A 12,301-nucleotide genomic window follows, 5' to 3' on the forward strand; every position below is an offset into this window, starting at 1 on the left:
ATCTATCTATCTATCTCATTCTCATGGTGGTGGCTGAGCTCTCGTGATTCGCACTCCTGCAGGCTGCTAGCATGTCCTCCCGCTCCCCCTGGGGCTGCATAGCCAGGGGCAGTACAAGTAAAAGTGTATCCAACCTCCCCCACCCCCCTTTGGGGAAGTTCCCATCCAGATCTGGCTCTGGACTCTCCAGCCTGGGGCTCGTCTCTCTTCTCGCCAGGCCGGTCCCTCTACCCCCTCCTGAGCACTGTCTGAGAAGGCCACTGGATAGCAGGGAAGGGGACTGGAGGGGGAGCCAGGCCTGGCTGGGGGGGAGCCAGGGGATGGGAAGCCAGGAAGGAATCTTCATTCCAAAGTCAGAGCAGAGATAAAGCAGGTGCTGGAGGGATCCTGCAGGATTCAGTGAAAGGAGTGGAAGGGACAGAAACCAGAGAAGGAGACAATTACAGAGCTGGGGAAGGTGGCGGCGGCCTGGGGGGGAGGGGGTTGATTTCACTGGGTGATAACTGCCCTGCAAAAATAAAGAGGGGGGGGGATCTAGGATGCTGACTCCACCAGAGAAGCCATGTGGCCCGGACTCACTCCCCCCCCCCAAGCCTTCTCGAGTGGCCCAAACTGGGCAGATCTCAGACCTTATTGTTAGAGCTACAAGCCGCCCGTGGCCTCCATCCAAACCGTGAATGGAAACCACACGCCTGACTCCCAGCCCGCTCCCCCTCTCTTCCCCCCCCCCACCGTTGTTCAATTGGAAGCAGCTCTCTCCAGCGCGCTGCAGCTGCGCTCCCTCCGTGGCGAGTGTCCCAGGATGCCCCGCTGGCAGGGAGCCCGGGGGGCCGGTGCCAGCTGCGCGGCGGTTTTCCAGGGGCCGTATAACAAAATAACAGGGGAAGGTTCTTGGGGATCTGCCAGCTCTGTACTGGGCTGGACGTGTGGGCGACCGGGCAAAGGGAGTGGATGGACGTGGGTGACCCTCTGGTGTCACCCTCCCGGTGTGGGGCAGGGGAGGATCTGGGGGGAGAGGGACTGAGACACCCCTCTCAGTGTGGGTCGGGGGGGCCCTATGGGAAATGTCGCTTATATAACTGGAGGGGCCCAGGGCTGGGAGGGGCTGGCCCATCCGGGAGGGGTGACTTTGTCATCTTCCTTTAAGTAGGGGACAGCCAGCAGGACCCTGGCGTTCGGCCTGGAGCCTCAGCCCCGCCATCGGCGCCAGCCGGGCCGTGGGGAATGGGGGCCGTGGGGAACCTGGAGCGCCTGCTCCAGTACGTGTGGGGACGGCGCCTCCTTTCGCACCAGGAAATGCATCCGGTGAGTGCGGGATCCGGGGGGAGGGGGATCCATGAGAACCGCTCACCATGTCATGCGTGACCGAGCATGGAACAGGCATGACAGCGTCCTCCCCCAGGGCCCAGACACAGGGCATCTCAGGCTGGTTATTACAGGGCCAGTGCTGATGTGGGGCGTGGGGGAGGTCTTTGCCTGGGTGCGAATGACCCCTATGCAATGCATCCTGATACAAAGCGACATGCACACCTGGAGACCACTGGCTCCACTCCAGGCAGGCCCAGGAATCCACCTCCGGTTCTGCCCAAAGCCCGTCAGCCTAACCCTCCCCGCGCCCAGCATGTCCAGCTGCGCCAGCCCTGGGCAAGCGCTGGCCTGGATTCCAGGGCCCAGTCGGCAGGGATCCAAGGAACAGGTTTGATTTCTCGAGCGGCCCGAAAGGTTCTCATGGGAAAATATTTTTCTCTGGGGCATTTCCGACGACTTCGCATTTTAATTTGGATTGAAACTTTGCCGGAGGTTTCTAATGACAAATGTTTGATTTGGGGTTTTTCCCCCTTTTTTTTGGAGGGCGGGGGAAGCAGAAAAAGAATATTTTTAGTTAATCTGAAAAATTCCATAGAAAAATGTGGAAGGAAACTAATTTTTGGGGTGGGGTTGGGGGGAATGACCTGTACGTTCCCATCCACAAGAAATTGTGGATGAAATGTTTTAAGCCTCATTTGACATTTTGCATGGAAAATACATAGGCTTGGCCTGATTTCTAGGAGGGGGGAGAAATAAAAAAGCTTAAACTTGGGCAGAAGAAGCCGCCCCCCAACCCCCAACTATTCCTACCCCCACCCCCTCCCTCCAAGTGACTGGGCTCAACCTGACTCTGAGGATCAGACTAGCTGATCTCAATGGTCCCTTGAAATCCATGACGCACGCCCCCAAGGGAAAGCTGCTGGGGTGTGTGTGGGGGGTGTGCATTGTGGTAGCAGTCCCCTTTTGGGGAGCCTCAGCGGTGGCTGGGATCCCAGGCAGACATGGGCGGGGTGGGGGCCTGTGGATTTGTCTGTGCCCATTGGTCAGAGTCCAGGGGTGAGCGGGTTCCTTATCTCTGCCCTGATTAGGCGGGGGGGAGGGGATGCCTGGCGAGATAGGGCACGATTCAGGGCACGCTCTGCCCTGCTCCCCCAGCTCCCCAGCCTCGGTGGCGATGTCAGCACTCCCCTTGCTTAGCCCCGGGAGGCACCGCTGGCTCGGCGGGCGTCTGGCTCCGCGCCATGCCTGGGATTTCGGGCACCTTTTCCTTCCTCTTTGTTTTCCCCTTGTGCCACGGTGATGCTGTCACGGACTCACAGATCGTGCCCACTCTTGGCCCCGTGCGGTCCGTGGGGGGTGCCCCTTTCAGTGCGACAGCCCTTCTCGGGGGTCCACTCTCTCTCGGGGTCAGGCCCCTCCACCTCCTGGAGCCACACCTCTCTGAGCCTTAGCACGTCTGTCTCTGCCGTGGGCCCCCTCTGGGAATCCCCTCGCTCTGGACCCCCTGGGGCCTCCACCCCCGAAGGGGTTGATGCCGCCCTGTTCTCTAGACCGGAGTGACTCTCAGCCAGCATAAAACAGGAGGATTTATTGAGAGTTGAACACAGCACAGGAAACTCTCAGGGCCTCAGGCCTGGCCTCCCTCAGCCCAGCACATCCCAGTCTCTCTGCATCCAGGTGGGCATTGCCTGCTCCCCCCTCCAGCCCAGAGCCCCCCTGCTCCCTGCTGGGCATCTGAGATCACCGGCCCCAGGCCCCACCTCTGTCCATTGTCTTCTCTCCAGGTAAACAGGGTCGTAAACTGGGGCCTCCTCTCCTCGCTTCTGTCCTCTGGCTGGAACCGGCTGGTTAGGTCACTGGGTCCTCATGCTGCAGCCCATTGTCCGCCCACTGGCCAGAACCGGCTGCGACTCCTGAGCTGGGTCTCCGGGTCCGGTCGCTGGGGTCTCCATCCTCCAGGCCATTGGCTGGGGTCCCACGTTCCCTCTCCGGTCCTCTGTAACAACAAACTCCCTCTCCCCTCACCTCGTTAAACCAGTAACACCCAGGGACACTGAGTCCCACCCCCTCCGCATGCAAACCATTGAAACCCCACCGAAAACAAGAAAACAAACAAAAAAATCCCCCACTTCGTCACAGATGCTGCCGCACATTTTTCCAGCAAGTCGTCACAGCTCCCGCATCCCACACACCCCACCCCAGAGTCCCTGCCCCGAATGGGCACGGCAGAGCCAGCCCTGGCCCCCCCGCCCCGGCTCCCCCCCTAGGGCACAGGGCCTAGGATGGGACCCCTGCCGGATGGAAGGCCTGGCAGCTTGGGAGCCACTGTGCTAAGGGGCTTTTACCGCAGGTTCCCCGAGGAGAAGCTGTGTGCAGGGGAGCCCCGGCAGTATCGAGTGTGCAAGCTACACGTGAGTGTGCACCGGAGCGACTGCGGCTGGAGTGGGGGAGGGGTGCATGTGACTCACTTTATATCCTCCCCGTGATGCCACAGCCACACGGAGCTGCCAGCTCAGAGCGAGGCACCAGGGTACTAGACCGGGACGGCAGGCACCTGGGTTCTGTTTCTGGCTCTGCCGCCGGCCCTGGCTGGGTCCCGCCTCTCTGTGCCTCAGTTTCTCCATCCGCTCCTCGCGTGAGCTTTGCAGCCCCCGGAGGGGTGGATGCCAGCGGCTGGCCCCTTCTCCGCACCATCCCCTCGGAGGTTTGTCCGTCGCTCCCACAACTGGATCGTGTTCCATCCCGTCTCGGTGGCAGACCCTTTGTGCCCCCCGCCCTCCCCCAGCGGTGGGTGGTTCCTTCCCGCATCGTCCAGCCCAGCCCCTCTGCTGTTCTGATCTTGAGACTCACGTCTCATCTGACTCCCTGGCAAGACAGAGCTCAGGCATCCAGACCAGCGCTGGGCATGGGCATTCTCCCTGATTCTTGGCCTCCTGCAGTCCCCCCACCTGCCGGGTGCAGTGTAACCTGCCCGCTGGTCTCTGCCAGTACAGAGAGGACTCGGCGGGGCTTTGCCACTCCTTCGCATGCCCAACGGCCAAGGAACGGCAGGTGGCCCTGTGAGGCTGCAGCCCTGTGCCCTTCCCTTGCAGGAGTGTCCTGGCAGCTCGGTGCCCTTCCGGGCCGTGCAGTGCTCTCTGTATGACGGCAAGCCCATCCCGGGGAGCCAGGCGAGGTACCAGTGGGTTCCTTTTCATGGAGGTGAGTCCTGGGTTTGAATCCACACACCCCCCTCCCGCGGTGGCACAGCCATTCCGCTGCATCTCCGCTCTCAGCCTGGGGGCTCTTCTCCAGCCCCCCTCGCTGAATGGCAGGGCCTGCTGGTTTCCTGGCCCCTATACTGGAACTGCTCCCCTCAGCCCCAGTGTACGCCTTGGATGGCTCTTGTGGCTGCAGAGAACAGCTGTTCCATGCCGGAGGTGGGGGGGACAAAAGTCTGCTGCGCTATGTAACCCGACAGCAGGGCCGATCCTCACGCCATCCCTTCTCTCGCTTTCTCCTTCCCTCTCGCTCACTCTCCCCCCTCCCTTCCCGTCCCCCCCACCCCCAGCGCCCAACCTCTGTGACCTGAACTGCCTGGCGGTGGGACACAATTTCTACTACACCTTCGGCCGAGTGCTGGACGGGACCCGCTGCAGCCCGGACTCCCCGGATCTCTGCATCAGCGGCCAGTGCTTGGTAGGGCTCACTGCTGCTGCAGGGCATGGGCTCGTGGGAGACCCTGGACTGGGACCGGCGTTGTCTGCCAGTGCCTGGCGTACCCAGGCGGAGGGGGGGTTCGCCCTGTGCCTGGTACCCAAGGGGTGGCTGGATATGGCTCAGGCAGGGGGCGTAGGTGGGTGAGTTCCAGCCCTGGCAATGCGGGCAGCTGCCAGCACTCAGGGCTGACCCAGCCCCCCGCTCGTTCTGGGGGTCGTCCCATGCCGGGCAAGGATATTCGGTGCAGCCGCCTCGCCCTCCTTGACGCCCGCTTTCCCCTCCCCCCAGACAGCGGGCTGCGACGGGCTCCTGGGGTCCGGCTCTCGGAGCGACGCCTGCGGCCGGTGCGACAGCAGGAACGACTCGTGCCTCTTCGTAAAGAGGGTGTTCCGGGCCGCGCTCCCCTCCTCCGGTGATTGATTCTCCAGGGGTGAATGCTTTGGCTCTTGGCTTCAACGCGCTCTCTCTGTCTCCTCCGCTGCATGCTCCTCCCCGCTCCCCCCCCACTGCGCCAGCCCAGCCCCTCCCCCCTCCGGGCACCGTATCCTCTTCCTGACACCAAGCGGGACAAACCCTCTGGCCGGGAGGAACTGAGCGACCCCATTGCTCGACAGCAATTCACAAGCCTTGCAGTTGATCGAGCGGATGAGCTGGCATGGGCAGGGGTACCAGCTCCAGGAGCAGGAGGCTAAACCCCGTTTGCTGTGGTGCCAGGCTCCAGTGCCCATCGCGCCCCTCCCTGCGCTGTAACAGCCTTGCTAGTGGCTTAGCAAATAATCCAGGCAGGGGAGGGGAGGAGGGTGCCCAGGCACAGGGTGGCACGGCTCAGGCAGCCACGCCCTAGTGACGTCAGGAGAAGAGGCCTGGCTCCTGTGGGGAAAAGGGCTGAGCATCGGTGCGAAGGCCCTAGAAGGCTGCTGGTCTTTGCCCACAGGGCGGTGCCAGGGCAAGCTTCCTTCTACACCCCCAAAGCGTGTCTGAGCCCTGCCCTCCAGGGGGGCTTCGGGCCATCTGAGCCCCTTTCAGTCCTGGGCCTCTACAGAGGCTGCTGTCGAGGGCTTCCACCCGGGGTGGCCGTGATGGTGACTTCGGAGCTGGACTGGACGTGGTGACCCCTGGGAGAAGGGATCCCAAGGCCCATTGCCCCCCTTGAGCCTCCCCCAGCCATCCAGTGCCCCCCCATCCTGCGTGTGCGTGTGAAACTGACATCCCGCCAGCTCCAAACCACGCCGCAGCCTTCGCTTCCTTCCCCGCCCTGGACACGAGTCGGGGGAGCCGTGCAGGACAAGCTCGCCTCTCGCTGCCCCCAGGGCAGCGCCGTTGGGTTCAGCCCCAGCATCGCTGCAGCACCGGGAGGAACCAGCCTCCCACATGCCCAGGCTCTGCCCTGACTCCTATCTCCCCCCGCCCCCACCATAGGTTTCTTTGGGTACAAGAACGTGACGAGGATCCCGGCAGGGGCGATGCACATCAAGGTCACCGACCGGAGCCGCAACTACCTAGGTAGGAGGAGCCATCCCCACCCCATGGCCCCTGGTAGCCCCGCCCTGCCTCATATGGCTCCGCCCCCCACTGCAGGATGATTCCACTTGGAGCAGCCCGCGAGAGCGAGATTGTCCCTGATTGTGTTTGGGGCGGGGAAGGTGCCTTTAAGCCAGAACCCAGGAGTCCTGACTGCCGGAACCCCATCCCACTCTAACCACCAGACCCCACTTCCCTCCCCAAGCTGGGAAAGGAACCCAGGAGTCCTGACTCCCACCCCGCCCCCGCTCTAACCACTGGACCCCACTTCCCTCCCCAAGCTGGGAAAGGAACCCAGGAGTCCTGACTCCCAGCACCCCCCCACTCTAACCACTGGACCCCACTTCCCTCCCCCTGCTCTAACCACTAAATCTTACTGCCTAGCCCAGCTATGCTGTGTTGGGGCCCTTTGTGCATCCTCCCCCCCGCCCCCAGATGGCACAGCGACAGTCCAAGTGCCATTGCAACATCTGCAGCTTCACCCCACAGTGCCTCCCTCCCTGAGCCCAGCAGACCCACACGCTGTGCCCCCCAGGCCCCCCGCTCCCCCCAGCCCTCCCTCTCTGTCCCTCGGGCCGCTCCGCTGTCTCTCCGCAGCACTGATGAACGGGGAGCAGCGGTACGTGATCAACGGGGACTGGGCCATCGACTGGCCGGGCGCATACGAGGTGGCAGGCACCGCGGTGCACTATGCCCGGGACCCGGACAATCACGAGACCCTCGAGGCAGCCGGGCCGACAGAGGAGGATCTGCACATCATGGTGAGGGGGGCTGTGGGAGAGAGCGACCAGGGCTCACAGACTAAGGGGCTGCCCCATCTCTCTCTCCCCTTCACAGGCTGATCTCCCTGGTGCCCCCACAGCATAACACCCCTGGGGCCCCGGTGCATGTGAGAACACCCCCCCCACACACACACACTTCCCCCAGCATGTGTGCACACCGGTTTGTTACTGTAGGGTCTCCCCTGACAGCTGTGCGGCACACCCTGGTTTGTTATTGTAGGGTCTTCCCCGAGAACTGGGCGGCACACCCTGGTTTGTTATTGTAGGGTCTCTCTGGGGGACTGTTGTATGCCCCCGGCAGGTGGGAGCAGGGACGCGGGGGGCTCATGCTGCCTGGCGGGTGGGCTCAAAGGCAGCTCTCTGTCTTCCCCCTGCCAAGCAGGTCCTGGTCCAGGAGCCGAACCCGGGCATCGAGTATGAGTTCTGGCTCCCCAGGGAGCGGCTCGGGCACCTCCAGGGCGACTCCAGCCCCCTGCGACAGCCTCAGCCTAGAGAGCTCGACCTCGACCCACCCAGCGTGCCCCAGCCTGGGCCCTGGACCACGCTGGTGCCCCCCACTCACCTCAGCGTCAGGGACACGACCACGGAGAGGTCCCGGCGGGGACCCACAGACACAGCTCAAACAGGTGCCTGCTCTGTCCCCATCTGGGGCTTCCCTCTGGAGCTCGGGCAGTTGGCCCGGATGGACAGACAGACAGTACCTTGATTGCCCCTGCTGGAGGGACTGGGGCAGGAGAGGGGCAGGATGCTACCCCACGGGGGCATATTGCAGAGCCCACAGGAAGCCACCTTGTCAGCAGGATCCGAGCTCTGCTGTGGGGGGCAGATATAGCACCATCAGGGTGGCAGGGGGGAAGGCCAGGGCTAGAAAAGCGCTCCACCCCAGAGGGGCTCCAGACCAGGATCTGAACTGCAGTTCTGCCCTGGCCCCTAGCGCTCCAACGGGCAGAACTAAAGCCCCAGATCCGAGCCCCTAGGGCCCTGGGGGAAGTTTGGATCCGGAGTTAAACATCATCCCCCTGCCCCAGGCCTGTTTGTCCATAGGGCTCCCTTGGCTGCTGGGATGTGGGACCAGCCCCGACGGGGAGGGCTCTCGACACTCACCGCTCCCCGGCTGCAAAACCCCTCCTGGCCTGGACAGCCAGACCCTCTCCCACCATCCACACCCCGAACACGTGGGAGGGCGGATGGGGGAGTCACTGGCACCCAGCTCCCGTCTGCGCCCCCCGGCTACAGACGGCCCCACAGCTGGGAGCTAGAGGGTGTCAGGGGTGTGTGTGCGCATTTTGGGAAGAGGTTTCAGCCCCACTGTCCCCAGGACAGCAGACCCCCCCCCCTGCTCCCCTCCCCCCAGCAGGGCTGCTAATGCTCCACCACAGCCCCCTCCGTCCCAGCCCAGCCCTTAGACACCACATAGCCTCTCTCGGCCCCTGGGGCTTCCGACCGGGTTTCAGCTGGCGGGCAGGGTGGCGGGGGTTGTCTCCCCCCCCCCCCCAAACGATCCTCCACCCCCCACCGACTGCCCCGGCTTTGTGCCCCGTAGGTAGCTGCGGCAGGTGCCAGACGCCCAAGGGAAAGTCCCAGCGCATCCGCCACTACTGCCAGAGTGACTTTGGTAAGAGCCCTCGGCCCGGCCCTGCGGGGGGCGGGGGGGGGCTGAGTGTGAACACGGGAGGGAGAGGGAGCCAGGGGCACAGGGACCACGCGTGACTGGAACAGGCCAGGAGACCGTGGGAAGGGATTGCCGGGGCATGGTGGGCACTGAGCTTGGCTACACATCGTCTTTTTTTTTTTTTTAAAAACTTGGCCACCCTGGCTCCCTGCTTGGGCTGGATCAGAGCCGGTGCCCCCTAGAGGGGAACCCCGTGTCCCACTCCCCAACACCCCCAGGGCAGCCAGATCCCCCCCGCCCCCCGTGGGGTGGATTGGAGCTAGCGCCCCCTAGAGGAGGAAGGGCCCTGTGTCCCATTCCCCAACACCCCCAGGGCAGCCAGTTGCCCGCTGTGGGGCAGATTGGAGCTGGCGCTCCCTATAGGGGAAAGGCCTCATGTCCCATTCCCCACCCCGAGCCAGCCAGTCTCCCCCCCCACACACCCCCCCTGGGGCCAGCTCGGAACTGGCGCCCCCTAGAGGAGGAAGGGCCCCGTGTCCCTTTACCCAACACCCCAGGGAAGCCAGATCCCCCCTGTGGGGTGGATTGGAGCTAGCGTTCCCTAGAGGAGGAAGGGCCCCGTGTCCCTTTCCCCATCACCCGCAGGGCAGCTGATTTTCCGCCTGGCCTGTTGCTCCGATTCCGCCCTCTCTCCCCGCCCCACCCCTGACTCTGCTCTCGCCCCCCCAGTTTTCCGGGCCCGGATCCTGGCCAAGCGGCCGATCGGGCAGGAGACGCGCTACGACGTGCAGGTGAAGCACACCTACCGCAACCGCTTCCCCCTGGTGCACCGGGAGTACGTGTGGGTCTCCAACGCCTGCGACTGCCCCCAGCTGCTGGAGCGCCGCGAGTACCTGCTCATGGCCCGGCGGCACGTCAACTACGAGCACACGCTCAACCGTATCCTGCTGCAGCGCGGCAGCTACGCCCGGCCCTGGTCGCCCCGCGAGGACAAGCTGCTGCGGGACATCGCCGGGCACTGCGCCCGGGGCAGGCCGGCGTGACCGGATGGGAGCCCCCTCCCGCAGCAGCGTGGGAGAGCCCAGCCACGGACAGGGCTGGCAGGGAGCGGTTTGGGGGCACCCTGACCCGTTTCCACCCAGCCCCCCCCCGTACGTACTTGGGGTGAAGCCACAAAATCCAGGGTTCCCCTCAGCTCAGCCAGTCTGACCAATGCTGCCTTGCCTTCACCTGCCACTCACCCCTGGGCTGGCTGGCTCCAAGGCAGGGCCCTGATGCAATCACGTACCCCTGGCCTAAAGTCACCTCCTTGCTCTGAGTGCAGCCGGACCCCCACCTTGAGTGCCAGCCATGGGGGCGAGAGCTGGGGGCTGATGGGACAGCGGCTGCTGAGATCAGCCTGGGACGGAGGAAGGCAGAGGGTAATCGGAATGGGGCAATTTCAGCCTCCAGTCTCTTCCCGATCCATTGAGCGGGACCCAGCCATGCTGCCCAAGGGGTAAAATGGGACTGTGGCTTCCCAACAGGGCACGATGTTCAAGTCCACGCCTGGTGGTTGAGGGGATGCAGGGCTTTAAAACGGTGCCTCCCAAGAGGTGCGAATCCAGGCCGTGAGCCTTGCAGCGACCCATTTACTAGACGGGGGCCACCCTGCTTGGCCACCTCCCTGCAGCCCTGGCACTGCGAAATCCAGGCGATGCAGGGTGCAAATGGCGTGAGAACCCAGACATCACATCCACATCCGCTAGCACGCCATGCAAACACATGCACCCGCTAGCCCATCATGCAAACCTACACATGCAAACACACACACACAAACTCACTCTTCAGCCCCCACATGCACGCCAGCACCCACCCAAGTCCCACCCCTCGCACACCCAAACCCGTCTGGAGCTCCGAGTGCCCGGGGCAAAGCGTCTGTGTCTGTCTGTAATTAACCCCACTCCCCGCCCCCTCTCCCTGGTGCAGGGCTGGGCTGCTTTTCTCCCTGGGGAGCTGCTCTGAGTCGAGTCTTTGGGATCAGACACTGCTGGGCTGCGTCTCCCCACCCCCACCCTGCACTGACGCCTGCCATGTTCCTCCCCCAGCTCTGCCCAGCAGTGATAACACTTGAGTCCCCGGAATCCCACCCTCAAGCCCACGGGAGGCGCCCTGGACTCCATCTGCCCAGCCAGCCCCTTTGCCTGGGTCCACCAGCCCACGCCAGGCGAGATTCCCAGCTGGGCTTGGTCCTTGTTCCATCTCCACCCTGCCTGCTCCACTCCCTGCGCCCGCTGGGAGCCGCACGCTCCCTTCAGCCTAGGGGTGGGCTCCCAAGAGCTGGCAGAGTGGGCATGGGATGGGCACACTGTGAGATGGGCACCTAAGGTGGGTGGGACAGCTAGAGGGGGTGTCCCCCCCCGTGAGGGTGCTCCTAGGGCCAGGGCAGTCGGAGGAGGGTGCAGACACACCAAAACATGCCAGCAGGTGCAGCAGGTGTGGGCTGTGTTGAGATGGGCCTCTCAGGGGTGGGGGCTCCTGGGACTGGGGGCAGAAGGGGAAGGGGTCGGAGATGGGCACAGCGGGAGGTGGGCCCTTCCTAATGCCACCTGCATGCGCTGCTAACCCAACACATAGTCCAGACTTGCCCCTAGCTGCCCCTCGGTGGCGCTCCCTCCAAGACCCCTCTGCAGCCCTCCTGCCTGCTTCACCTAGGGGCACTGCCCAGCCTCTCGCCCGGGGAGAGTCAAGCCAATGTGGGGCTCCCCTGCTGCCCCCCATCCCTTCTCTGTGTTGTGTTTTTGGGGTAATTTATTTTTGCCAAATAAAATATGTCGCCGTGTTTTTAATTTAACCCTTTCTCCCCTAGTTTGGCCGAGTGCCCGCTCCAGTACCATGCCTGGCAGGTCCAGGGCCCCTTCAAGGAACCCCCCCAGCTCTCCGCCATCTGGCGGCTGGTGAAACGCAGCCGCCTCTGGGCTGTTTAACTGCTGCCCCGCAGGGAAAGGAGGAATTCTGCATCCATTGGACGCCAGAACGTCAGTAATGAGCCGGCATCCGGCCAGGGCACGCACCAGCTCCTGCCTTAGCATCTGCAATGATCCCAGAGGGGCAGGGACCTTGCTGCCCACATCCCCCCCAGCCCGTCCCATGGAGCCCATGTGGTCTCTGCTCTCAGGTACCCAGGGAAGCACCTTTCCACACAGCACTGGGGCCTTGCCCAGGAACGCTCCCTGGGGAGCTTTAATGCCCTCCACGCAAAGTGGGCAAAGGCCTTAATGCATCGGTGGAGTATGTGCCTCCCCCTGCCCCCCTCCAGCATCTCCCCCCCACTCTGCAGAAGCCCCTGACTCAGGTGGGGCCCTGCACCCCAGTGATTCTGTGCCAGCTTCATCTCAGG

The 12,301-nt window shown here is 63.6% G+C and overlaps 1 protein-coding gene across 1 annotated transcript in view; it reads left to right on the forward strand.

The window, feature by feature from the left end:
• Positions 1-11,755, forward strand: part of ADAMTSL5 (ADAMTS like 5) — a 19,173-nt gene extending 7,418 nt beyond the window's left edge. Inside the window, exons 3-12 of the mRNA XM_026655008.2 lie at positions 1,151-1,305; positions 3,659-3,719; positions 4,401-4,509; positions 4,859-4,986; positions 5,296-5,419; positions 6,427-6,510; positions 7,126-7,289; positions 7,693-7,936; positions 8,854-8,925; positions 9,652-11,755. Of these exons, the coding sequence (XP_026510793.1) occupies positions 1,151-1,305; positions 3,659-3,719; positions 4,401-4,509; positions 4,859-4,986; positions 5,296-5,419; positions 6,427-6,510; positions 7,126-7,289; positions 7,693-7,936; positions 8,854-8,925; positions 9,652-9,965 (1,455 nt within the window). The 3' untranslated portion in view covers positions 9,966-11,755. The remainder of the gene's footprint in view (positions 1-1,150; positions 1,306-3,658; positions 3,720-4,400; positions 4,510-4,858; positions 4,987-5,295; positions 5,420-6,426; positions 6,511-7,125; positions 7,290-7,692; positions 7,937-8,853; positions 8,926-9,651) is intronic.
• Positions 11,756-12,301: the final 546 nt, after the last annotated feature.

Source organism: Terrapene carolina, unplaced genomic scaffold (assembly GCF_002925995.2).
Source record: "Terrapene carolina triunguis isolate 2854851 unplaced genomic scaffold, T_m_triunguis-2.0 Scaffold194, whole genome shotgun sequence".
Classification (NCBI taxonomy): Eukaryota; Metazoa; Chordata; order Testudines; family Emydidae; genus Terrapene; species Terrapene triunguis.